Here is a 27,521-nt window from a genome sequence, read left to right as displayed (position 1 = left end):
CCAAAGTGTTGCGACTCTTACGGCCCAATCTTAGCGAATCTTTCCGCCGCAAAAATCTCAACTGAGGAAAAAAAAAAAAAAACTCATACTTACCCAGAACTTCCTGCTTCATCCTCCAGTCCTGGGGTGACGTTTCATCCCATGTGACCGCTGAAAGCCAATCACAGGCTGCAGCGGTCACATGGGCTGTAGAGTTATCCAGGAAGGCAGAGGAGGGTCGTGTCACCATGATAATGACATAGGTAAGTATGGGCGCTTTTTGTTTTTTTTCTACGCTGCTTAACGCAGCGGAAAGTTCCAACAATTTTCAAACATTTGATAAAAAAAAGAAGCCGGTGCGGTAATTAGCTGATCGCCACGTGTCGGGCTTCTCTCACCTCCGGCGATCAGGGGAAGCTGCGTCTAGGCATACATTTATAATGTATCACTGCATGCCTGATATTCATTTAATGCATGGATGAGCCGGGTCTTACAGAGCAACTCGCAAATCTGATGGGGACCCCTCTCTATGTAGTTATTTGCCCTAAAGCTGGGTTCACATGACCTATTTTCAGACGTAATGGGGGCGTTTTACGCCTCGAATTACGCCTGAAAACACGGCTCAAATACGTCGGCAAACATCTGCCCATTCATTTCAATGGGTCTTACGATGCACTGTGCCGATGACCTGTCATTTTACGCGACAAAGTCAAAAGACGTCGCGTAAAATAACAGCCTCGTCAAAGAAGTGCAGGAAACTTCTTGGGACGTAATTTGAGCCGTTTTTCATTGACTTCAATAAAGAACAGCTCCAAATTACGGCCGTAACGGACGCCTCGCAAAACGCGAGTACGAGCAATTACGTCTGAAATGCAGGAGCTGTTTTCTCCTGAAACAGCTCCGTAATTTCAGCCGTAATTGACGTTATCGTGCGCACATACCCTAACAGTGAACGTGGACAGGGGTCTCCTGAGACAACCCCTTTAAGATTTTTGAGATTCCCCAATATTATTGCTAAACTAGTGGTGGGCAAATATAGTAACCGGCCCCATCAAAAGCACTTCATACAATAAGGGTACAAAAAGAATTTTTTTTAGCAACTCGTGTTTTTCGCTGCGTTTTGTACGGCCGTTTTTTTAGCTATTTTTCTATAGTGTCAATGGGCAGATGTTTGGAGGCGCTCTGCTTCTCACTTTTTGGCCTTTTTTCATCCGTTTACGGCCCGAAAAACGGCCGAGAATAAGCCGTGTGAACATACCCTAAAGTAACCCCTACACTCCCTCAATGATCATTCTGAGCCAATCAGCTCATTCTCTAATAGGGCCTGTCCAGATACCGTAGGTCCTACATATGGGACAGAAACGCAGCATAATACAATAGCAGAAAAGTGGATGAGATTTGAACAAATCTCATCCAAGCGCTGAGAACACGTGCGTAATAGACCTGCGGTGTGAGACCTCAATCTGCAGCATGAACATTTATATTGTGTAAACGATGCGGAATTTCTGCCCAGTGTGCAGGGTACACTATTGTCATGCTGCTATATTACCTGTGGGATAGTTATGCGGGGTGCAGAGGATGCAGTCGCTCCTTGCCCCTAGTACCTGAGGGGGCATATTGGCACCTTTTCGCTATATAAGAGGACAACCAAACCTCCCAACTGTCCCGGATTCAGTGGGGGCATCTGTGTGGGCATTATACTGTATGGGGGCATCTGTGTGGGCATTATACTGTATGGGGGCATCTGTGTGGGCATTATACTGTATGAGGCATCTATGGGGCATTATACTGTATGAGCCATCTATGGGGGCATTATACTGTATGAGGCATATATGGGGCATTATATTGTATGAGGCATATATGGGGCATTATACTGTATGAGGCATATATGGGGCATTATACTGTATGGGGGCATCTGTGTGGGCATTATACTGTATGAGGCATCTATGGGGCATTATACTGTATGAGGCATATATGGGGCATTATATTGTATGAGGCATATATGGGGCATTATATTGTATGAGGCATATATGGGGCATTATATTGTATGAGGCATATATGGGGCATTATATTGTATGAGGCATATATGGGGCATTATACTGTATGAGGCATATATGGGGCATTATACTGTATGGGGGCATCTGTGTGGGCATTATACTGTATGAGGCATCTATGGGGCATTATACTGTATGAGGCATATATGGGGCATTATATTGTATGAGGCATATATGGGGCATTATACTGTATGAGGCATATATGGGGCATTATATTGTATGAGGCATATATGGGGCATTATACTGTGTGGGGGCATCTGTGTGGGCATTATACTGTATGAGGCATCTATGGGGCATTATACTGTATGGGGGCATCTGTGTGGGCATTATACTGTATGAGGCATCTATGGGGCATTATACTGTATGAGCCATCTATGGGGGCATTATACTGTATGAGGCATATATGGGGCATTATATTGTATGAGGCATATATGGGGCATTATACTGTATGAGGCATATATGGGGCATTATACTGTATGAGGCATATATGGGGCATTATACTGTATGGGGGCATCTGTGTGGGCATTATACTGTATGAGGCATCTATGGGGCATTATACTGTATGAGGCATATATGGGGCATTATATTGTATGAGGCATATATGGGGCATTATACTGTGTGGGGGCATCTGTGTGGGCATTATACTGTATGAGGCATCTATGGGGCATTATACTGTATGAGCCATCTATGGGGGCATTATACTGTATGAGGCATATATGGGGCATTATATTGTATGAGGCATATATGGGGCATTATATTGTATGAGGCATATATGGGGCATTATATTGTATGAGGCATATATGGGGCATTATACTGTGTGGGGGCATCTGTGTGGGCATTATACTGTATGAGGCATCTATGGGGCATTATACTGTATGGGGGCATCTGTGTGGGCATTATACTGTATGAGGCATCTATGGGGCATTATACTGTATGAGCCATCTATGGGGGCATTATACTGTATGAGGCATATATGGGGCATTATACTGTATGAGGCATATATGGGGCATTATACTGTATGAGGCATATATGGGGCATTATACTGTGTGGGGGCATCTATTTGGCATTATACTGATACTGTGTGGGGCCACTATAGGGCATTATACTGTGTGGGGGCCACTATAGGGCATTATACTGTGTGGGGGCCACTATGGGGCATTATACTGTGTGGGGGCCACTATAGGGCATTATACTGTGTGGGGGCACTATGGGGCATTATACTGTGTGGGGCCACTATAGGGCATTATACTGTGTGGGGGCCACTATGGGGCATTGTACTGTGTGGGCTGGACTGGGTGTATGGGCGGGGTTAGAGGCGTGGATTAACAGTGAAAAATTAGCCTTGTCCCTCTTTGCAATACTTCTGGGAGGCCGGGACAGCACTATAATGTCTTGAAGCTCTGACTTTGTGAGACGGATTTACCACTTTGATCTTGTGCCTAATGATAAATATATATTGTTCTACAAAGTCACAATAAACTACTCCTGAATATCAATTCCTTCTCATTGTGTCGTGTAACGCTGATATTTACTGTACAGCAGGGCTCTGCATCCTGTATTCCCTCCAGTTGCTGAACTACGACTCCCAGCATTGTCTAAGCCACAGGGCGCAGAGCACTACTATACAAAGATCACACTGCAGTGCCTATTGCATGTATATGGGCTGCCCAAGATCACGTGCTCAGCAATTCCTTCCGGTGTACGGCTTGACAGTGTCGAGTATTTCCGGTTGATGGCGTCCGTTGCTATGGCGACATCAGTAAGGAGCCCGCGCGTGTAGAAGCTCCTGTGTGTGGTAAACGGGGGTCCCAATTTATAATCTGCTCGTCCACATCTAATCACAAGATGGCGGGGAGGAAGGAGAGGAGCTCTGGGGAGACGAGGAGTGCAGACTGGGGGGTGACCTGACACATGAGGGGATGATATATAGAGGTGGACATAGCAGGGTGAACAGAGGTACAATAAATAAATATATATATGTACACAGGATTAGATATCGATCTATCAGAGGTACATAGGAGGAGATATAAGTGAGAGGTATGTAGAAGGTTTGGATGCGGTTTGGGTGTTGCTTATACAGAACAGGTACACAGGAGAATATATAAGTAAAGTATAAGACACTATATACAATATCGTGGGGGGGGGGGTGAAGGGTAAATATCCGTCGCCATGTCTAATATTTGTCATGGTGTCTTTTAAATCCATTTACATGTATTTACAAATGATTACTGTCCCTTTAAACAGCAGGATTTATGTGAAAAGCAGAAAAAGAGTCCGGACCGTAAAGAATATAAAGCGTGAGCAGGTGCGGACACCCCACGTCTCCACGATGGCGATCTATGAAGTCTACTCTCACCCGCTGCTTGTCAGATACAGAACCAGTATGTGCTCCAGAGCCTCGCTCTTCCTCCTCGTGGTGCTGGCGTTGACCTATATTCCTCCACTTTTAGTTGCCTATCGCAGCCAGGGTGAGACCTCATTCTCTATCACATCACTCAATACATTTCAGCCCTTACAGTATTTTCACTCCATATTTTTTTTAAGGGTTTTGGTTGAAACAAAGCACTTATGAGGAACAACCCAACGTTCATTTCCGCTATGAGGCGTTACTGATCGCCCTTACCAGCAGCAGTGGGGGTTACGTTGCTTGGAGCACATTTCAAGGATTCAACAACTTAGTGGGGGACCGGCTTCGGATACCCCAAGTGTCGGTATGTAGCAGTGTTCTGTATAGTGAACATACATGACTTTTCCCCAGGTCTGGATCTCCTGTGAGCCCCATAGAAATAAAGTGGTAGTGAGCAGGCAGGACCACTGCTCCATTCATTTCCATGGGGCTGCCAAGCGCCATCTTTGGCAGCCCCATAGAAATTAATGCAGCGGTGGTTGAGCATGCGCACTACCACTCCATTCCTACGGGGCTCACAGGAACGGCAAGGTAAGCTCGTGATTGGTGGTCGGACCCCCACGATCAGATATTTATCACCTATCCTGTGGATAGGTGATCAATAATGATTACGGGAAAACCCCTTTACTGACCTAGAAAGATTATTATTTACGCCCTACAATCCAATATGTCGATCTTCATATTTTCTAACAAGTTTCTCAATAGCAAAAACATGAGAATACTTTTCAGATCCGTGCCAAATTGTCCAGTATATGTTTACCACTTGTGCACCACCAAACCGAGCAGGGGTGGGGGGTCCAGCAGAGGGGAAAAAAATCAGACAACCCCTTTTATAATGTTGTGCACCTCCATACTGGGGTTAAAGGCTATGTCTACTTTTGCAAACAGTTTCTCTTATAGCTCTAATGTATGTTAAATAACAAAAAAGAGACAGTATCCCACCACTTTGTGTATACAGCTCCTATGCATAGCTATGTGTCACCATGGTTACAGACTACAAACAAACCCTGTGTTGTCTGATTCTGCAGTCATGTGTTCCTCCACTCCCTCTGCCCCCTTTTCTTTCTATCTTTTACAGCCATAAGAAGAGGAAACAGGTGGAAGGGAGTAACATGATTTCAGGCTTGGACTACACAACATTTGTTTTTAGCCTGTTACCATGGAGACTATCAGGTCTGCATAGGAGCTGTGTACTCTAAACGGTAGTAGATTTTGAATCAAGACTACTTGCAAAGTGGCTGTATTTTTTTATTTTCTGCATTGTAGCAATGAACTAACTGGTTGCAAAGGTGGAGATGCAACCCCAGTATGAAAGGTGTTGTCGGATTGGTCCTCGCGGTCAGAGCTATGATGACACTACGGTACATTTCCCTTACAGTAGAGTTCTGCAGCCATGTCTTACTGTCACGTGGAGTCTCATTACTGTGTTCTTGTGCTTCACTTTGGTGTCTACTGTCATAGTTTCCTTCCTTCATATTTTATACGTCTTGTAGGTTCGAGAAGAAGATAAAAACCAAGATGGAAAGATGGACCAGTTGAATTTCAATTTGGAGCTTCCTTTATTACCCGTGGAGGACGTATACGGTGTCCAACTTATTCTAACCTTCTCCTACCAGCTGTATGTAAGTACACAGGACATCTGCTGAACGTGCGTCGTATAAATAGATTTATGGAACCTAGAAGAATCCTATTGAAACTACCCACTACATCACACAATAAAACCTATACATAAACTTATAGATTTCTTAAAAGCTATGCTCCCCATTGCAACCAAATATACAGCTTCTATTAAAACCTATGTGTCTCCATGGTTACAGACTACAAACAAATCCTGTGTGTAGTCTGGTCCTGCAATCATGTGCTACTCCTTTTCATCTACCCTACTGTGTAGGTGTGCATGAAGAAGAAAGAGTAGTACGTGACTCTAGGATCAGAATGTACATAGGGTTCGTTTGTAACCATGGAGACATAGGTCTGCATAGGAGTTGTATACATAAAACGGTAGTCAAGTTTTAATCAAAACTATTTACAAAGTTGCTTCAAAAATGTAGATATTCTTTAAAGGGGTACAGGCTGTACATGAGCCCCCTTCTCCAATCTGTATATTGGGTGTCCCCAATGCGGTCTTGTCACATACTGTCAGTATGTGACATGGCTGCAGCAGGGACACACACAATCTATGACATAGACAAACTTGAGCGTCGCTGCAATATTTACATGCCGCAGCGCTCAGGTCAGGGGCGCTGTAAGTTTTTTTTAAAAACAAGTAATTGAGAAGCTCTCTTATTCTTCATGAATAAGAGGACTAAATAAAATAATCTAGGAATAGCCCTTTAAGGGCAGCCATATAGAGGATATCTATCACTCGCACTAGCCATCAGTGAGGTATCTGTCCATTGAGGGGGGTGGGGAGTCTGATACTACCCATTATAGCGCTGTATGATTTTAGACTGATCCCTCCTCATATAACATTTCTGTATGTGGCGATTCTTGCAGAGGATGTCAACATTTGTTATGCAGAGCATGGCATTCATCCAGCAAACCTCTCCTGTTCCTGGAGCCAAGCTCTATATCAACGGGGACCTGAGACTTCAGCAGAGACGACCTCTAAGACACCAGGGACTGGACACCACCTACAATGTAAGAAGAACCTGACGTTATAAACCATAGGGGACATGACAGGTTAAATTGGATTTGTTAATCTGCCGCTAACAGCTTCAGATTCGAAATATGTTACAATTACAATAAAAATGGAATAAATATCCAATTGTCCTGCGCTCCATATTCTGAAACGCCACTGATGCGACTGGCATTGGATTATCAGGTGCCGGATTATTGGTATCCTGGATTACAATAATAACCCAGCATTGTGCTGCTTTGCTTTGCTCTGAATTTGTAAAATAAGACACGTTCCCCGGCCTCGTGAGTCTTTTCATGCAGCACATGTGCCTTTATTCTAGTCTTCCGTTTCATCAGTGGCAATGCATATAAATAAGACAAATTCATCAAAAAAGAGGAGTAGGCGGCCAGATGTGGGGATGATAGAGCAGGAATAATAATAATAATATTGTACTCTTATTGCTGTTCTCATTCTACTTACATGGCAGGTGTCTGTGGTCAATGGAACAAGCCCATTTGCAAGTTCTTATGATCTGACAAACATAATATCAGCCTATCAGGAGAGGAACGGTAAGTGCAAAACATGTCTGACGGGTGGGTGTCCGAACTGACGGGTCTGCCGCTGATCTCTCCTCCGGTCCTGGCATGCGTGGTCACTCTCCAGTCACACGTGGGTACTTGCTTTGTACAATGTAAGCCTATAGGAAAAATAGTCCGCAGATTTCTCTAGATCTTGCGTTGCGGCATGTTTTTCCCATACATTGTAAAGTTCTTCACAGCACAAATAGCAGAAATACAAAGCAAGTCCGCCACATGTGACTGCACCCCTATAGCGACTGAGATAAGGGAACTGCCGAGTGACCCTATGCCTGTATCTCATGTTTCTGTATCCCGCATTTACTATAATGAATATAATAGGAATCAGACACTGTGACGGTCTGACTCCAAACCATAAATGTCATAAAGCAAATAAAGATTATTCATTCTAAATTGAAGTTACACAACTTTCTAATATACTTCCTGTAACAATATCTCATGGTTTGTAAGATCTCTGCTTGTAATCATTGAATGGGAATTTAAAAAATCTTTGATGGACACAAGACACTATAAGGCCCTGTTTACACAGAGTTTTTTGCAGGCAGGATTTTGACCTGCCTGTGCTTTTGCCACGGTTTTGGCAAAAAACTCAGCGAAAAGCGCTCGGAAACTAGCGCCGCAGGTTTTTTTCTGCCTCCCATTGATTTCAATGGAAGGTACGTGGCAGGAATTGCGGCAGGTAAGGTCATGCCGCTTTTTTTTTCCCCCTGCGAGCGGCTAAAAACTCTGTGTGAACCGGGCCTAACAAGCCATGGACATGTGTGATCATCACATAACCAGGGCAGATTTTCATCCCCTGGAAGTAAACCATGAGGGCTCCCATGCGATCATATGAATAGTGTTTCTCCAGAATGCCCCATCTTCCCTTCGGGTCCTTCGAATTCTCTCCATTGATTTTCTCCAAATAACACCTGATTATCTACATTACCATTTGTCTTCCTTCCTCCTATCAATCCATTTTAATGACAGATATATCACATGTTTGTGTCGTTGCAGTGACTACAGTCTTGAGCAATTCTAACCCAATATGGATGGTGGGAAGAGGCACTTCTGATCCATTTGTAATAAATGCCGTTATCCGTTACCCCCTGGAAACTATTTCATATCCTTTTATTATTGTAATCCTTTTCCTCCAGCCTCTGGCTGTCAAAGCATGCTGGGAGTTGTAGTTCTGTGACAACTAGAAAGACACAAGTTGAGGGCCACTGTATTAGAAACCCCTTTATGAACCAGAGCAAAGAGCAGCTTTTACATAAACTACAACATTACTGCTTTAAAAGGGGTTGTCCGGTTCCAGCAAATAAAAAGATTATTCTTTGTATAGTAAAAAGTCTTACAATTTTCTAATATACTTTCTGTATCAATTCTTCACAGTTTTCAAGATCCCTGCTTGCAGTCATTCAATAGGAACCTTCATTGTTTACAACCAATAATTAGTCCTGGTCGTGTGATGGACACACAGGTGCATGGCTCGTTACAAGACACAGCTCTGATACACATACTGTAACGAGCCGCGCACCTGTGTGTCCACATGACCAGGACTAATTATTGGTTGTAAACAATGAAGGTTCCTATTGAATGACTGCAAGCAGAGTTCTTGAAAAGCAGGAGGAATTGATACAAAAAAATACTCTCACAGTTGTATAACTTTTAATAATACAAAAAAAAATTACCTTTCATTTGCGGAAACTGTAATTTCTCTTTAAAGGTTTCATCGGTGGAGGTGCGAGCACAGAGACCCCCCCCCCCCCTACTCGATCGCTAAAACGCATTGGCAGAAGCACTCGGATGGATTTCTGATCGGCTTTCTTCAGAGCGGTGCACGAGCTCAATAGAAAGTCTGAGTGTATACAACACTCGCTCGGCTTTCCAAGTAAAGCCGTTCGGAAACGAATCGGTACAGGGCTCACCTGAACGCTTCTGCCGCTTTGTTTTAGCGATCGGTGGGGGTCTCAATGCTCGGACCTCCACCGATCAAAACTCCGGACGTTACTATGACATGTCAAAAGTTTTTTAAAGGTTTAGTTACCCTTTAATAAATCCCCCCCCCCCCCCCATGCACTTCAAGAAAAGGTAAAGAAGACAATGGGTCTGTACGTTTTCCATAGTTCTGCAAACAATCATCACAGGGTTACTTCTATCAACAATGGAAATGTTCCCTCCCTGGGTGAAAGTTTCTGCTGAGAATATTTGTATGGAACAAAGACTCCTTCCAAAATGTTGATGTTTAAAGACTGTACAAAATAAAACAAGTAAAGATCAAAATAACATTTAATAGAAAGGGAAGCTCCATTGTCAGGGAACCATCCTCACTGGTATGGCTGCGGCCCCCGCACCTGACCTGGGTCACATCTATGGGAATGGATTGTATCTTCTATATATAGGTTCTTGGCCGCTTATCAATAGTTCCAGCACAAAAGGTAATTTTCCCACTGTAAAAAGTCACTCAACAAAGTCGCATCAACACTGCACCCAAAGTTGCCATGTAGTCCTAGCCTTAGGCTCTGTTCACACAGTGGAATTTTTGCGGCGGAGCCAGTCGCAAAATTCCGCCTCCCATTCATTTTAATGGGCGTCCGACACTTCTTTCTCCCGCTAGCTGGAAAAAGGAGCGTCCTTCACGATCTTCGGAATCTTTCTGCCGACGGCAGGAATAGTTTCGCCGTGTGAACAGAGTTCAAGCTGTAATATTTTTAGTACGTCTTCTCCATGTAAAATATGGCAGTAAGAGATAACAAAAAATGCATGGTTTGAAGAGGGTGTCTAGTATTTAAAAAAAACATGCTTTCTACCAAAAACAGCGCCACATCTGTGTTGTGTTTGGAATTGCTGCTCAGCCTTATTCACTTCAATGAAGCGGAGTTGCAATACCAGACACAACCCATGCACAGGTCTGGCGCTGTTTTTGAAAGAAAGCAGTCATGTTTTTCTAATTCTGGACAACCCCTTTAAGGCCTCTGCTCAGCCTAATTGTGAATTTTCTTCCCTCAATTCAGTTGCAATTCTGCCCTTAAGGATCTAAAACTGCTTGCTAGGGACTCAGTATCGATAGCAACCAAACATGGCTCAGCTCCTCAGTACAAAGCTGAACTAGCAGTGTGTGGACAGCAGAGAAAAGCAGCACTCAAGCCACGCTGCTCCCTATCAGTGTCTGCAATCTTCTTCTTTCTAGCAGCGGAGATACTGGCGCACACCGTGGTAATACAGCCTCTTCTATTGACAGCGAAGACACAGAATTTCATTTGATCTACTCCGGCTTGTATACAGCAATTACAATAATGGATATATATTATGGAGTTGCTCTTTATGCAGTTGTTATATACTCCGGCTTGTATACAGTAATTCTGATATTGGATATATATTGTGGAGTTGCTCTTTATGCAGTTGTTATATACTCCGGCTTGTATACAGTAATTCTGATAATGGATATATATTGTGGAGTTGCTCTTTATGCAGTTGTTATATACTCCGGCTTGTATACAGTAATTCTGATATTGGATATATATTGTGGAGTTGCTCTTTATGCAGTTGCCAGATACATATACGTGCAGGGTCACACGCTGAAGGTCCACTGACCCCGTTCCATCCGTTCCATCTTCTGCTTCTGTTCACCAAATGTTTCTTGAAACAAATGCTAATACTTCTTTGATGTCCCGCTCATTTCCTCGCTTTCTTCATTCAATTTCCTGCGCTCCATCATCTTCTGTTTAGTCCTTCACTGTCGGCAGCAGATATGAGCCCGGCTTCTGGGAGATGATCAAATACGCCTGGATCCAGTATGTCAGCGTCCTGCTCATCTTCCTCTGGGTCTTTGAGAGAGTGAAGATCTTTGTCTTTCAGAACCAAGTATTCACCACGGTGCCGGCGACCCATTCATCTTCATACAAAGCGCACCAGTGCTGACGCCCGCGCCGGTGTATTCTTACTACAGGATTACACTGGAGATCAACACCCACTTCCATGTATTATAAGGCTGGGTTCACACAGTGCAGATTTTACATGTATTTTTTTTAAGCCAGGAACGGACTCTAAACCGAATATATATATATAAGGCCTTATAGGTCTGCGATACAATCCAGATTTTGGCTTAAAAAAAATTCAGGCAAAATCTGCACTGTGGGAATCCAGCCGAATAATTTGTACCCTTTTCCTATTACAATGATGAAATAAGAGGCTCCACCTAACAAAGTGTCCTCTGGTATTGTCTTATTATGCTTATAATATAATACATTTGTGATTTTTTTTTTTTCTAAAGGGGTTGTCCCAAGAGTAAATGTTATCCCCTAACCACGGGATATGTGATAACCTGCTGATCGGTGGGGGTCCGACCGCTGGGACCGGCACTGATCACGAGAACTTTCCTCCGAATGAATGGAGCAGCTGTATTCGGCTATGTCCGGCAGTGCCATAGAGAATGAATGAAGGAGCAGCAGTGCGCATGCGTGACCTGCTGCTCCATTAATTCGGAGGAACAGTACTCCCGTTCTTGTGATCGGTGGAGATCCCAGCGGTCGTACCCCCACTGATCAGCAGGTTATCACACATTCCGTGGTTAGGTGATAACATTTCATCTTGGGACAACCCCTTTAAGCGACAATCAATTGACTTTGTACTACTTTATTGCGACTACTTGTTCATTTTTGTGACACTTTAGGCAGAAATTTCTGAATCTGTTCCATTCATTTGTATGGGGTTTGCAGAAATCTATTCACATGCTGAAGAAACAGCCCCATTCAGAAGTATTGGATGTAAACATAGCCTTAAAAAGTGTCCGAGAATAAGTGGTCTTGTTGGACACGGCAACCAGAGTTTGTGGTTTATTTTTCCAGTGCGCTTTTTATAATAAAAGTTGATTGGTTACTATGAGGCAAGGCCATTTTTTCCTAATTTTGATAGACGGAGCCCATTTGGAGTGTTTTTTCAATTAATAATTTGTAGGTGTTCTTTATACAGTTCTGACCACAACTCATGAGGATCCGTCCTATATAGTGGTGAGGGAGAGCCAATCATCTACTGTGGATAGAAGCAGCATTACTGAACCCCTCTTTATATTAGGGCATATGTATTGAATAGAGAGAAGGATCCCCTATTGGCACTTCTCTGTTAGCCAGATGGGGGAGCCACAGTGTCGTTTTGGGGGGAACCTGGCATGTCCGTGATTTCAATGGGCTTCATTCCCAATCAGCGTCGCTGCATGAGACGTGTCCCTCGGTGATAGTTGTTGCTCATATGGGTCTGAGCAATGAAAAACCTAAGATTAGCTGGTAGCAGCGGGAACTACAGTACTTAAAGGATTGTCCAAAACGGATATCGCTTTTAAAGTGACAGACTGGTGGCGTCCAAGTGCACCCACTAAACGAGCCCTCAAAACTGCCAGCTATGTGGCTGCGACATAATAAGACACGAATGATCATGAGGACGCTTTATTGGGCCCCCCATCCCCTTTAATTGTAGGTTTCTAGCACTGGCACGGAGCGAATTCAGGTGTTGCATGTTTGGATCTGGTGATATTTGTGTTCACTTTTCCTGGTATTGACCTTTAAATGAGGAGGGTGTCCAGTGCGAACAGTCCCTGGCGGATTATTAGTGCCACAGGACGGTGAGGGTAGTTGGGAACACTGATTGGAGGAGAGCGTCGGAGCATTCCTCTCGATTGGTCAGTAGCATGTCAGCGCTCTGTTTTTTTTTAACCCTTTACTGGCAAGTAAGTCTGTCATCGGGACACCCTACAATGTCTTCCTTCAAGGCTTTAAATGCATTTTTTTTTTTGTTAAATAGAAAGTATTTTTGCTGATAAATTAAATGATGTATATTATGTTTGAAAGATTTGTAAGAAAATATTTTGTACCACTTTTATATCAGTTCAATTAAAAAAATCTAAAAAAAAATCTATTTTCGGTCTGCTTTTGTGAATTTGTCACCATTACAATTAAAGTTATTCTAATTTTGAATGTAAGTTATAGCAGCCGTATACGGGCAGATGTCTTAGATATTGACAGTAGGTGAGAAAGAGGCCCGTCCTCTGAACCTTATGTGCCAGAGAGGGACTGATCTTTTTATTTTTCCTACAGGGGCGGTTTTCTCAAAGAAGATGGCCAGTATATATATATATATATATATATATATAATATATAACGGAACTGACAATCCGGTCTAGATTTGCTGCTCTGTATGCTCTAGACAGAGCAGCTGTATCTTTAGGTTTGACCTGAATCAGTCAGTCCCGCGACCTGACTGGTTCAGTGTCAGTGGGCCCTGCGTGTGTTATGAACTTAGATGCGATGGATGACAGATGGATCGCTGACACTGAACCAGTCAGTCCCGCGGACCTGATGGGAACAGAATTAAGCTCTACATACAGCTGCTCTGTATACAAAATATAGAGCAGGTGTATCTAAAAAAGTAAAACAAATTTTTAATAAAGACTAATTAAATTGCACCAATTACACTGACTGACCGGATTATTATAAAAAAAAAAAGTCATCTCCGTCATAATAGACACCTTTCCTCCAACCAGGGATTTCCACTCCAGTGAGGACAACATCACGAGCCTCGTACTTCATCTTCACATCTAAGTGACCTTCTCCACGGTCTCTGCAGCATTGACGATAAGAGGGTGGATCAGAGTTAGTCTTTTATTTATACTCGGTCAATTGCAGTATCCATGGTTACAGAAAAAATAAATAAAGCAACTCGCTCTTTCCAGGCAATCGCCAAGACTGGTCAATAGTATCTGCGGATCCGTCAGTGGACTGGCGAAATTTGACCTACACTCGTGTTTCCCATACTATGTAACCTTTATGGAGATGCCGGCTGTGTGAATCTCACTATTGAAGTGTTAATAAAAAATACATGGGTAATTTATGCAATCGTATAGCATTTTATAAAATAGATGAGTTTATTGGTACATATGGTCTACCACTAGGGGGAGCTGTGATAGGGTAACCCCTAAAAGTGGTTATTCAAATTAGGTAGTCGGACAGGATCTATCAGCCTCTTGCTTTCCCTTAGTCTCGGTGCATGTTGTGTCTACAGACAGAGAGTTGGAAAGAAATGAGGATAACCAAAAAATCCAATCATATTTTGGGCAAGAGGGTTTGAGTATCAACAGAATACGCCACCATCATTGCTGTCAAGGCTCTTGTGTTTCTCATTAGACCTAGGGACTCTCCCTTAAAGGTAGAGTCTGGGCAATAACTAATCCACTACTTTAACCCTGAGGGGGCGGAGCATGTTAGTTGAATCCTTGTCATGCACCGCCCACTTACCTTAGTTACATGCCAGGTAATAGTTATTTTTTTAAGGGAGGGGATAAGCGGCACTTCTGGCGTTGAGTACGTATCTTAGAGAAACAAGAACAGTGGAAATCCAGTCTGTGGGATCCCTGTCGCACCATCATTGGCTCCTATAGGCTTACAATTATTGGTTAATCCCATTTGGACATAGACAAAAATGAAATGTCTAGGGTCCGCGTTAGGCTGGGATCACACACCCAGTTTTCTATTGGCTAAAAAAACAAAACAAACAGGAGTGGATACAAAAGAAAGTAGATGTACAGTAGGGGGGTCTTTCCTTTATACTTTACCTCCCATTTATATCCACTCCTGGCTTTGGCTCAAAAAACGGTGTCAAAAACTGCATGTGTGATTGCAGCCTTAAGTTGGATAGACACCGGACCAGGTTGAGAGATTCCTTATGTCGAAAGCACGAAATGTGTGGGTGACCCCAATGTGGAGATGGGGTATCTTGGGCCCACCAGAGATGTCCATCCTATGTGTGTGCCCAATTTCAACTGCATTGTAAACGCTCCCATATCTTCAGCGAGGATAGAAATAATCCAAAACGTGATGCGCTCTCTTACCCTGGCGATGTGGATGTGTCGCGCTTTGATTTCCCAAACTTGGCTTGCAAAGTTCCCCACCATCCATATAATGCAGGAACCTATTGAATGGGTGTTTGGGGGCCCCAATTTGGTACTGAGCGCAACTTTTATACCTTAATTTCTTGGCCCTTACCAAAATATGTATGATGTACGGTTAATATGGTGGTAAGTAGCGGGGGGGACTCCCCTCTATTGTATTCATTATATACATTTTTTCTAAAGATGAGACAACCCATTTAATCTAAGAGCCGCCGCAGCGATCACCTGATCACAGCCAGTTCCTGAGACACCCGGTAAAAAGAAGATTTTGCCGGGGGAAGCTTTAGCCAGCTATGCATGCAGGGGAAACGTAGTATTACATGGCGACCATTCAGATGAATACATGGATGGCATGAGTCCGCCAGAACGGAAGTCACTGCTTGTCAGAGGCCCTCCAATATGGTTCATAGAGGGGTGTCCCAATAGGACATATGGCCAGAGGTAGTTCTGATTTTACAATCCCTTTAATGACTACAGGAACCCATAGATATATTGATACTTGTAAACAATATGACTGGAAAAGATTAGCGTTAATTGACCAGTACAGAAGTGTCATGGTGATAAAAACTGATTTCTACTGTATAAATTAATATCTTACTTTGTCTTCCAATGCTCAGGCATCCCATATAAGCGTGCAACCTAACAGGAGAAGTTACAGAGAAAAGAGGGAGAGCAGAGGCTATGAATTTTTATGAAGCCTGGGTGACTCTGTGACTAAATAAGGGTTCAACACAGCTATGTTTTTATTTTTGATCTGAATCAACATGAGATTAAGAGGCAATAAGCTATTTAGAGAGTCTAGGAATGGTCACTTTACACAGCAGAATACACATAAAGCAACATTTGCCTCCGAATTAGAAGACCATTCCAATATTTTGCCCTATTCCCTTTATCAGTCGTCAGCATAGGAATAACTGGTTTCACAATGTCAATCTGCAATAAATGCATTAAATCAATCATTCACATCTGCAGCTAAGCCCTTTTTGTACAAAATCCAAAAATTGAGAATCGCCAAATTGTAGCATGTATACAGTCTTAGGCTGGCCATACATTAGTGATTTGAGACGGACATTTTTTTAAATACTATTCGTTCATGGCTGGTCCTGGATGACAACGCCATAAATTGAAACAACAAATCAGATCTCTGCCTTGATCTGCGGCCTGGTCTGAACTTCTATTGATAAGATCTGACATGAACGACTTTCCCCGGACTGCACCCGACAAAATCCAACACGGCAGATCAACTTTCGTGAAGAAATCTGTCTTCGGTCGGCATCTGTCACGCTTTTTCATGGCACGAAAAGTTGGCGGCAGAAAATGGTCTAAGGCTTTGTTCACATCTGCGTTAGGGCTCCATTCCGACGGAGCGCTGACTGACACATCACCATCACTATTGATTTCAATGGTAACCGATCCGGTGCCAATGGTTTCCGTTTGTCTGAGTTGAACAGGGGTTCCGTCGCTTTGACGGAATCAATAGCGTAGTCAACTATGCTATTGAGTCCGTTAAAACGACAGAACCCTTGCACAACTGAGACAAACGGAAACCATTGGCACCGGGTCCGTCACCATTGAAATCAATGGTGTTGGAAATGGAAACCTATGGTTTCCGTTTGTGTCAGTCAGGGCTCCGTTCCGATGGACGCCAGAACAGAACCAGGACGCAGATGTACAAAAAGGCTAATTTAGGCTTTGTTCACGTCCAAAATCTCTAGTGAATGGTGATTAACAAAATTAGTCAAGTACCATGAAAGCTAATCTCAATCCTTATTTGTCTCTTGTTATCTCCATTCACTTCTCTGGAAGAGTACCTGTCCAACTTGATTCTTAGGTTTCCTGTAATCAGGTGTTTCAAAGACATTCACAATAGCCTCTTAGAAACTTCAACAAAAACGGACATTAAAGACGTGTCTAACTGGTCCTATCAATAATCTGGGTTAGGTACATGGAGCTTTAAATTCCATATACGAGGACGATGTCTATTTTTCCTAAAGTCTGAAGCCTCAAACGGTCACCATTTATTTAATGGAGGAGCTTGATGAATGTCTAAAGTCAACCTTCGACTGATATACTGCCACAGAGAGGAAACTGGGCTGCGTAGGGACTATGCATCTCTATGAAGTATGGGTGACTTTGTGACTAGATGATAGCTCCACAGATACTTAAAAGGAGGATATGAGGAAGAAGAGCATACCTGGCTGGCATAGGAAGAAGATATACCCCAGTGTAGAACAGTTAGAGGTCCCAGAGCAGCAAAGCCTTGACACCAAAAATGTGCTCTTAAAAAAAAGGAATAGTAACAAAAATAATAGTTCACTTCCACTTTATAACGTCTTTTATTTTTAAAGCCAGACTGTATGTAAACTCTGTAATTTCGGAAACCAAAAGGGAACCCCTTGATTAGGATGAGGGCTAAAGGGCCACACCCAACATATTGTATGCACAGTCTGTGGTGAGTTGGATTTCTTGGAGGGCTTTTTGTGCTACTTTGTTCTCGTAGACATTGCTTGTTTACAGACTTTCTTTAAAATGGTCTAAAGATCAGCGTGTTTGTTTCCTAAAACATTCTAGTATTAGTAGCCCCACAGAAACATGAAAAACTCTATTGATCCCCCAAAAATTTTTTTTTTCTGCATGCCGAGTAAAATGTGGCCACAATATTGACTATTGACGGCCTGGTTTTCTCAATATATTCCAGATGCATTAGCAGTGCTCTAGATGGTTGACCCAAAGGGCAGTGAATAACAGTGGGTGACCCTAAAAATCAGACTGGGGTACCCAACCTAGTGTTAATAATCAAATAATGTGTAGAATTCAGCTAACCTATCTGTCCAGGAGCCTGTAGTCTGTTGGAGAGATGTGACGTCAACAAAGTCAGCCGCTAAGATATCTACTCGTCTCTTCACTGGTCAACCTCAACCTTTCCTCTGAGAAAACGGTCACAATGGAAATAATATTTACTAGTGGACAAGTTCCTACACTACAAGGTAATATAGGTATGAAGAGCACCTACAGTATCTCCTGGACATGTGGGTAGCTCTCCATGTGCCAGCTTGAGGGAGCTTCTGATGTTTTTTTTCTTCCCCCAACATGGCGCATTCTTTCACAAGTTCTCTAGTTCTTGGTCTACATGGGTCCAATTACTTGTAAATTAGCAAAAATCAACCTGATGAAATCATGATGCCATACGATGCAGTTTTTAAGGCTGGGTTCACACTACGTTTTTCTCCCACGTTTAGCGTGTATGTCTGCATTGGGCTCCACTAATCAGACAGATGGGTTATTCCCATCTCATAAGTGATATTGCATCATATTCTGATTGATGGGTGGGGGTCCAACCACTGGAACTCCCACTGATCCTGAGGATGTACCAGCACTGTGGCCCCTTCACTGTCTTTGCCTGCACAATGGCGCTTCCAGTTACCCACTATAAATGGGGCCGGCTGCAGACAAAACTATTATTGTTTTTGGCAACACGTCTGTGTAAACAGGGAGACGCGCTGCCGCCATGATAGAAATGTATAGGGACGAGCGATCGGAGTAACGAGCGCCGATCAACGAGCTGTCACGTTGATTGGCACTCGTTTACATGGCCCATGTCGGGCCTTGTAATATCAGCCTTAAGCCCCACATCTCCTGACAATCACTGAGCGTCTTGTGCCTTGTGCCCGATCAGTTATATTTTTGGATGTTTTGGTTCTGACCGAGTGCTATATTGCTAGTTTCAACACTTCTTTCTAGTTGCTGATTTCCGATCCTGACCCTTGGCCACGTTTTTACTTTGTCTCTTGTCTGTTCCCCTTTTTTAATCTAAGTAGGTCCAAAATCTTGTGCTGATTAATTTCAAAATATATCTTTACAAAAGGTGGTGGCTCCAAATCCCCTGTTTCGCTTCATACAAGCCATAGAAAAAAATGATATAATTCTGTCTGCCTGCAACCACCACTAGAGGGAGCCCACTGCATACACTTATAGGCTATGTTCCCACATTGCGGCAGCCACATGTGGACGAAACCACGCCCACATGTGCTGGCCAATGATTGTGCCATTGATACCACAGTGTTACTAGAAAAATCATGCGGCCATTGGCCACCGCATGTGGACGTGGATTCATTTACGCAACATGGCAACATACCCTTACCCATACATACCCTTACCCATACCTATTGAACCCAATAATACAAATGCCGATAGAAAGCTCCCCCTAGATTTTATCATGGGTGTGGGATGGGAGGCAGGGGAATTGGAGCTGCGTAACAAAAAACAAAATCAGAACGTTAACCCTTTAATTACCCTTAGATTTTTTTTAAAAAATAATTAGCGCCGAACTTTGAACTTCTGGGTTCAAATCGACTGGTAAAGGCAATGGGAATTGTGAATCAATAGGGTTGTTTTGTTGTGATGCCAAGGTAAGATGGCGGCACCTGTGATGTATTTTTGAGCTGGACCTGAACTGGAAGTACACATGATTATTACACTACAAACTTATTTTGTTTACGTTTTTTTTTTGTTTACGTTTTTCATTTATTTTTGGGTTTCTGTTTTTCATTTATTTTTTTTAAACTATCGGAGCGGTTATTTGGGGAATTTTTCTGCACATTTTGGAGTCATATTTTTCCATGCAGTCCCCAATATATATAACTGTACTACTAAGTATGGATGTTTTTTGTTTACAGGCTCATGCACATGATCATGATGTAGGTTCTCACCTAGAAACATTGCACTTTAAAGGGGTTTTCCAGTCATTAGAAAGGACAGGCCATCAACATCTGATTGGTGGGGGTCAGACTACCAGAACTCCGCACTGATCAAGTTTTAAAGGGATGCGAGCAAATAAAGCAATGAAGGGGAAGCAGCGCTCGTATCAGCACCGCAGCCCCTACAAAGCAGCTTGTCGGCGGGGGGTGCCGGTAGTCCCCACCGATCAGATATTGATGGCATATCCTGAGGATAAGCCATCAATTTCTTATGACTGGAAAACCCTTTTAACACCCAGCTTATAGCCCACACAGACTATTGAGCCAGGTTTAATCTGTGTTTTAATAAAAATTAAAGTTTTGCAGGTCCTGTTTAGTCAGTAGGGTCCAGCGTTTAGTCCCCAGCCCATCCTGTGTGCTATTTCACCCCATCTATACACTCTGTTCCTGGTTCATCATTCTAAAGTTACCCATACACATTAGACAGCTGATGGCCGAATGAGCATCCCTTCCGACACCACCATCGACATGTGCGATCGGCTGACCGTGTATGTTTATTTCAACAGGGATTGGGGGCTTTTCTCCCACAAGAACAAAGGATCGGACATGATGAGATCCAACCCAACACGTCTGATTTTTCTTTCCCCCGACATCTTTTGTCAGAGGAAGTCTGGACCCCTCCACACACATTACATAGTCGGTAGGCTCAGACAACTTCAACCTAATGTGTATTGGCACCTTCAGCGTTTGTCAAAATCATTGATGGCCAAAGAATGGCTTTTTCCATGCAGGACATTGTGGTTTTATTACATTTATTATGATAATGATTATAACAATTACTCTCATGTTTGACAGGTCAGTATAATTTCCATTTTGATGGCAGACGTTGAAATCAAACAGGTCATTTACACCTAGCGATTATCAGTAGATGGGATCGCCCAATAAATCACAGCATGTAAACTCAGCCATAATCATGGTGCCCCTACCACACAATGCCCAGGGGCTCATGGTCTGTGCTCTGCCAGCTCGTCTCACGCTTTCACTGTATATTATCAGTTGTTTGTATCCTCCGGTGTGATTCATGATGTTATCGCATTGTGTTCTCTTATCATTCAATGTGCACTTCATTCTATTACATTCCTCGTTGGAGCTTTCGGATCTGTTTCTTATACTTTTTCAGACTCTGGAAATTCTCTATTATAAATGACATTGCCTTGTGATCTCTATGGGATCAGTTTGGTAATCATCTTTGAATCTGTATCGATCTACATCAGTTTTCCTTATTCTAAATCTCTATCACTGTACCAAATTTTTTTGTAGATCTGTATCCTTGTGTCCCAAATATTTTCGATTTCTCTCTCTCTTCTTACATATGTACTTATTTTATCCCTGTGCCCTTTTCCTCTGATTATTATTCTATTCTTGTGCCCCTTTACCTGATTCTTACTCTATTCTTGTACCCCTTTTCCTCTGATTCTTATTCTATCCCTGTGCCCCTTTTCCTCTGATTCTTATTCTATCCCTGTGCCCCTTTTCCTGATTCTTATTCTATTCCTGTGCCCCTTTTCCTCTGATTCTTATTCTATCCCTGTGCTCCTTTTCCTCTGATTCTTATTCTATCCCTGTGCCCCTTTTCCTCTGATTCTTATTCTATCCCTGTGCCCCTTTTCCTCTGATTCTTATTCTATCCCTGTGCTCCTTTTCCTCTGATTCTTATTCTATCCCTGTGCCCCTTTTCCTCTGATTCTTATTCTATCCCTGTGCTCCTTTTCCTCTGATTCTTATTCTATCCCTGTGCCCCTTTTCCTCTGATTCTTATTCTATCCCTGTGCTCCTTTTCCTCTGATTCTTATTCTATCCCTGTGCTCCTTTTCCTCTGATTCTTATTCTATCCCTGTGCCCCTTTTCCTCTGATTCTTATTCTATCCCTGTGCCCCTTTTCCTCTGATTCTTATTCTATCCCTGTGCTCCTTTTCCTGATTCTTATTTTATCCCTGTGCCCCTTTTCCTCAGATTCTTATTCTATCCCTGTGCCCCTTTTCCTCTGATTCTTATTCTAACGCTGTGCCCCTTTTCCTCTGATTTTTACTCTATCCCTGTGCCCCTTTTTCGCTGATTCTTATTCTATCCCTGTGCCCCTTTTCCTCTGATTCTTATTCTATCCCTGTGCTCCTTTTCCTCTGATTCTTATTCTATCCCTGTGCCCCTTTTCCTCTGATTCTTATTCTATCGCTGTGCCCCTTTTCCTCTGATTCTTATTCTATCCCTGTGCCCCTTTTCCTCTGATTCTTATTCTATCCCTGTGCTCCTTTTCCTGATTCTTATTCTATCCCTGTGCTCCTTTTCCTCTGATTCTTATTCTATCCCTGTGCCCCTTTTCCTCTGATTCTTATTCTATCCCTGTGCCCCTTTTCCTCTGATTCTTATTCTATCCCTGTGCTCCTTTTCCTCTGATTCTTATTCTATCCCTGTGCCCCTTTTCCTCTGATTCTTATTCTATCCCTGTGCTCCTTTTCCTCTGATTCTTATTCTATCCCTGTGCCCCTTTTCCTCTGATTCTTATTCTATCCCTGTGCTCCTTTTCCTCTGATTCTTATTCTATCCCTGTGCTCCTTTTCCTCTGATTCTTATTCTATCCCTGTGCCCCTTTTCCTCTGATTCTTATTCTATCCCTGTGCCCCTTTTCCTCTGATTCTTATTCTATCCCTGTGCCCCTTTTCCTCTGATTCTTATTCTATCCCTGTGCTCCTTTTCCTCTGATTCTTATTCTATCCCTGTGCCCCTTTTCCTCTGATTCTTATTCTATCCCTGTGCTCCTTTTCCTCTGATTCTTATTCTATCCCTGTGCCCCTTTTCCTCTGATTCTTATTCTATCCCTGTGCTCCTTTTCCTCTGATTCTTATTCTATCCCTGTGCTCCTTTTCCTCTGATTCTTATTCTATCCCTGTGCCCCTTTTCCTCTGATTCTTATTCTATCCCTGTGCCCCTTTTCCTCTGATTCTTATTCTATCCCTGTGCTCCTTTTCCTGATTCTTATTTTATCCCTGTGCCCCTTTTCCTCAGATTCTTATTCTATCCCTGTGCCCCTTTTCCTCTGATTCTTATTCTAACGCTGTGCCCCTTTTCCTCTGATTTTTACTCTATCCCTGTGCCCCTTTTTCGCTGATTCTTATTCTATCCCTGTGCCCCTTTTCCTCTGATTCTTATTCTATCCCTGTGCTCCTTTTCCTCTGATTCTTATTCTATCCCTGTGCCCCTTTTCCTCTGATTCTTATTCTATCGCTGTGCCCCTTTTCCTCTGATTCTTATTCTATCCCTGTGCCCCTTTTCCTCTGATTCTTATTCTATCCCTGTGCTCCTTTTCCTGATTCTTATTCTATCCCTGTGCTCCTTTTCCTCTGATTCTTATTCTATCCCTGTGCCCCTTTTCCTCTGATTCTTATTCTATCCCTGTGCCCCTTTTCCTCTGATTCTTATTCTATCCCTGTGCTCCTTTTCCTCTGATTCTTATTCTATCCCTGTGCCCCTTTTCCTCTGATTCTTATTCTATCCCTGTGCTCCTTTTCCTCTGATTCTTATTCTATCCCTGTGCCCCTTTTCCTCTGATTCTTATTCTATCCCTGTGCTCCTTTTCCTCTGATTCTTATTCTATCCCTGTGCTCCTTTTCCTCTGATTCTTATTCTATCCCTGTGCCCCTTTTCCTCTGATTCTTATTCTATCCCTGTGCCCCTTTTCCTCTGATTCTTATTCTATCCCTGTGCTCCTTTTCCTGATTCTTATTTTATCCCTGTGCCCCTTTTCCTCAGATTCTTATTCTATCCCTGTGCCCCTTTTCCTCTGATTCTTATTCTAACGCTGTGCCCCTTTTCCTCTGATTTTTACTCTATCCCTGTGCCCCTTTTTCGCTGATTCTTATTCTATCCCTGTGCCCCTTTTCCTCTGATTCTTATTCTATCCCTGTGCTCCTTTTCCTCTGATTCTTATTCTATCCCTGTGCCCCTTTTCCTCTGATTCTTATTCTATCGCTGTGCCCCTTTTCCTCTGATTCTTATTCTATCCCTGTGCCCCTTTTCCTCTGATTCTTATTCTATCCCTGTGCCCCTTTTCCTCTGATTCTTATTCTATCCCTGTGCCCCTTTTCCTCTGATTCTTATTCAATCCATGTGCTCCTTTTCCTCTGATTCTTATTCTATCCCTGTGCCCCTTTCCCTCTGATTCTTATTCTATCCCTGTTCCCCTTTCCCTCTGATTCTTATTCTATCCCTGTGCCCCTTTTCCTCTGATTCTTATTCTATCCCTGTGCCCCTTTTCCTCTGATTCTTATTCTATCCCTGTGCCCCTTTTCCTCTAATTCTTATTCTATCCCTGTGCCCCTTTTCCTCTGATTCTTATTCTATCCCTGTGCTCCTTTTCCTCTGATTCTTATTCTATCCCTGTGCCCCTTTTCCTCTGATTCTTATTCTATCCCTGTGCCCCTTTTACTCTGATTCTTATTCTTTCCCTGTGCCCCTTTTCCTCTGATTCTTATTCTATCCCTGTGCCCCTTTTCCTCTGATTCTTATTCTATCCCTGTGCCCCTTTTCCTCTGATTCTTATTCTATCCCTGTGCCCCTTTTCCTCTGATTCTTATTCTATCCCTGTGCCCCTTTTCCTCTGATTCTTATTCTATCCCTGTGCCCCTTTTCCTCTGATTCTTATTCTATCCCTGTGCCCCTTTTCCTCTGATTCTTATTCTACCCCTGTGCCCCTTTTCCTCTGATTCTTATTCTATCCCTGTTCCCCTTTTCCTCTGATTCTTATTCTATCCCTGTGCCCCTTTTCCTCTGATTCTTATTCTATCCCTGTGCCCCTTTTCCTCTGATTCTTATTCTATCCCTGTGCCCCTTTTCCTCTGATTCTTATTCTATCCCTGTGCCCCTTTTCCTCTGATTCTTATTCTATCCCTGTGCTCCTTTTCCTCTGATTCTTATTCTATCCCTGTGCCCCTTTTCCTCTGATTCTTATTCTATCCCTGTGCCCCTTTTCCTCTGATTTTTATTCTTTCCCTGTGCCCCTTTTCCTCTGATTCTTATTCTATCCCTGTGCCCCTTTTCCTCTGATTCTTATTATATCCCTGTGCCCCTGTGCCCCTTTTCCTCTGATTCTTATTCTATCCCTGTGCCCCTTTTCCTCTGATTCTTATTCTATCCCTGTGCCCCTTTTCCTCTGATTCTTATTCTATCCCTGTGCCCCTTTTCCTCTGATTCTTATTCTATCCCTGTGCCCCTTTTCCTCTGATTCTTATTCTATCCCTGTGCCCCTTTTCCTCTGATTCTTATTCTATCCCTGTGCCCCTTTTCCTCTGATTCTTATTCTATCCCTGTGCCCCTTTTCCTCTGATTCTTATTCTATTCCTGTGCCCCTTTTCCTCTGATTCTTATTCTATTCCTGTGCCCCTTTTCCTCTGATTCTTATTCTATCCCTGTGCCCCTTTTCCTCTGATTCTTATTCTATCCCTGTGCCCCTTTTCCTCTGATTCTTATTCTATCCCTGTGCCCCTTTTCCTCTGATTCTTATTCTATCCCTGTGCTCCTTTTCCTCTGATTCTTATTCTATCCCTGTGCCCCTTTTCCTCTGATTCTTATTCTATCCCTGTGCTCATTTTCCTCTGATTCTTATTCTATCCCTGTGCCCCTTTTCCTCTGATTCTTACTCTATTCTTGTGCCCCTTTTCCTCTGATTCTTATTCTATCCCTGTGCCCCTTTTCCTCTGATTCTTATTCTATCCCTGTGCCCCTTTTCCTCTGATTCTTATTCTATCCCTGTGCCCCTTTTCCTCTGATTCTTATTCTATTCCTGTGCCCCTTTTCCTCTGATTCTTATTCTATCCCTGTGCCCCTTTTCCTCTGATTCTTATTCTATCCCTGTGCCCCTTTTCCTCTGATTCTTATTCTATTCCTGTGCCCCTTTTCCTCTGATTCTTATTCTATTCCTGTGCCCCTTTTCCTCTGATTCTTATTCTATCCCTGTGCTCCTTTTCCTCTGATTCTTATTCTATCCCTGTGCCCCTTTTCCTCTGATTCTTATTCTATCCCTGTGCTCCTTTTCCTCTGATTCTTATTCTATCCCTGTGCTCCTTTTCCTCTGATTCTTATTCTATCCCTGTGCCCCTTTTCCTCTGATTCTTACTCTATTCTTGTGCCCCTTTTCCTCTGATTCTTATTCTATCCCTGTGCCCCTTTTCCTCTGATTCTTATTCTATCCCTGTGCCCCTTTTCCTCTGATTCTTATTCTATCCCTGTGCTCCTTTTCCTCTTATTCTATCCCTGTGCCCCTTTTCCTCTGATTCTTATTCTATCCCTGTGCTCCTTTTCCTCTGATTCTTATTCTATCCCTGTGCCCCTTTTCCTCTGATTCTTATTCTATCCCTGTGCTCCTTTTCCTCTGATTCTTATTCTATCCCTGTGCCCCTTTTCCTCTGATTCTTATTCTATCCCTGTGCTCCTTTTCCTCTGATTCTTATTCTATCCCTGTGCTCCTTTTCCTCTGATTCTTATTCTATCCCTGTGCCCCTTTTCCTCTGATTCTTACTCTATTCTTGTGCCCCTTTTCCTCTGATTCTTATTCTATCCCTGTGCCCCTTTTCCTCTGATTCTTATTCTATCCCTGTGCCCCTTTTCCTCTGATTCTTATTCTATCCCTGTGCTCCTTTTCCTCTTATTCTATCCCTGTGCCCCTTTTCCTCTGATTCTTATTCTATCCCTGTGCTCCTTTTCCTCTGATTCTTATTCTATCCCTGTGCTCCTTTTCCTCTGATTCTTATTCTATCCCTGTGCCCCTTTTCCTCTGATTCTTATTCTATCCCTGTGCTCCTTTTCCTCTGATTCTTATTCTATCCCTGTGCCCCTTTTCCTCTGATTCTTATTCAATCCATGTGCTCCTTTTCCTCTGATTCTTATTCTATCCCTGTGCTCCTTTTCCTCTGATTCTTATTCTATCCCTGTGCCCCTTTTCCTCTGATTCTTATTCTATCCCTGTGCAACTTTTCCTCTGATTCTCATTCTTCACGAACCTCACTTCATTGTGCCTCTGAGCCCCCTTTCCCAGTCATCCCCTGCACCCACTTTGTATCTGACTCTGTGCCTCTTACTATCCTTGCACCCTTTTGCTGTAAATGGCCCCCTGCCCCTTTATTCTTTATCTCTCTGTGCTCCTGAACCAGCCATCACCCTCTCCTTGCTCCTTACATAGACCACTCTGGCCCCTT

General features: G+C 43.0%; 1 protein-coding gene across 5 annotated transcripts; it reads left to right on the top strand.

Annotated features, from left to right (window-relative positions):
• The first annotated feature begins 3,735 nt into the window (after window positions 1–3,735).
• On the top strand, window positions 3,736–11,950 carry TMEM231 (transmembrane protein 231). 5 transcript variants are annotated; one of them, XM_075838477.1, is made up of 8 exons: window positions 3,736–3,792; window positions 4,278–4,501; window positions 4,578–4,744; window positions 5,934–6,062; window positions 6,937–7,080; window positions 7,548–7,629; window positions 8,653–8,762; window positions 11,392–11,950. In XM_075838477.1, the coding sequence occupies exons 2-8, from the start codon at window positions 4,363–4,365 to the stop codon at window positions 11,557–11,559; spliced, it is 939 nt and encodes a 312-aa protein (XP_075694592.1). In that variant the 5' UTR covers window positions 3,736–3,792; window positions 4,278–4,362; the 3' UTR covers window positions 11,560–11,950. The 5 variants fall into 5 exon arrangements, with proteins under 5 accessions (XP_075694592.1, XP_075694591.1, XP_075694595.1 ...); XM_075838476.1 differs by having other exon boundaries at window positions 3,766–3,828; XM_075838478.1 differs by having other exon boundaries at window positions 3,783–3,828; window positions 4,281–4,501.
• The last annotated feature ends 15,571 nt before the right edge of the window (window positions 11,951–27,521 follow it).

The sequence above is a fragment of the Rhinoderma darwinii genome, chromosome 9 (assembly GCF_050947455.1).
Source record: "Rhinoderma darwinii isolate aRhiDar2 chromosome 9, aRhiDar2.hap1, whole genome shotgun sequence".
In the NCBI taxonomy this organism is placed as follows: domain Eukaryota; kingdom Metazoa; phylum Chordata; class Amphibia; order Anura; family Rhinodermatidae; genus Rhinoderma; species Rhinoderma darwinii.
The sequence above is the reverse complement of the archived record's forward strand: the minus strand, read 5'-3'. Positions and strand labels throughout refer to the sequence as shown.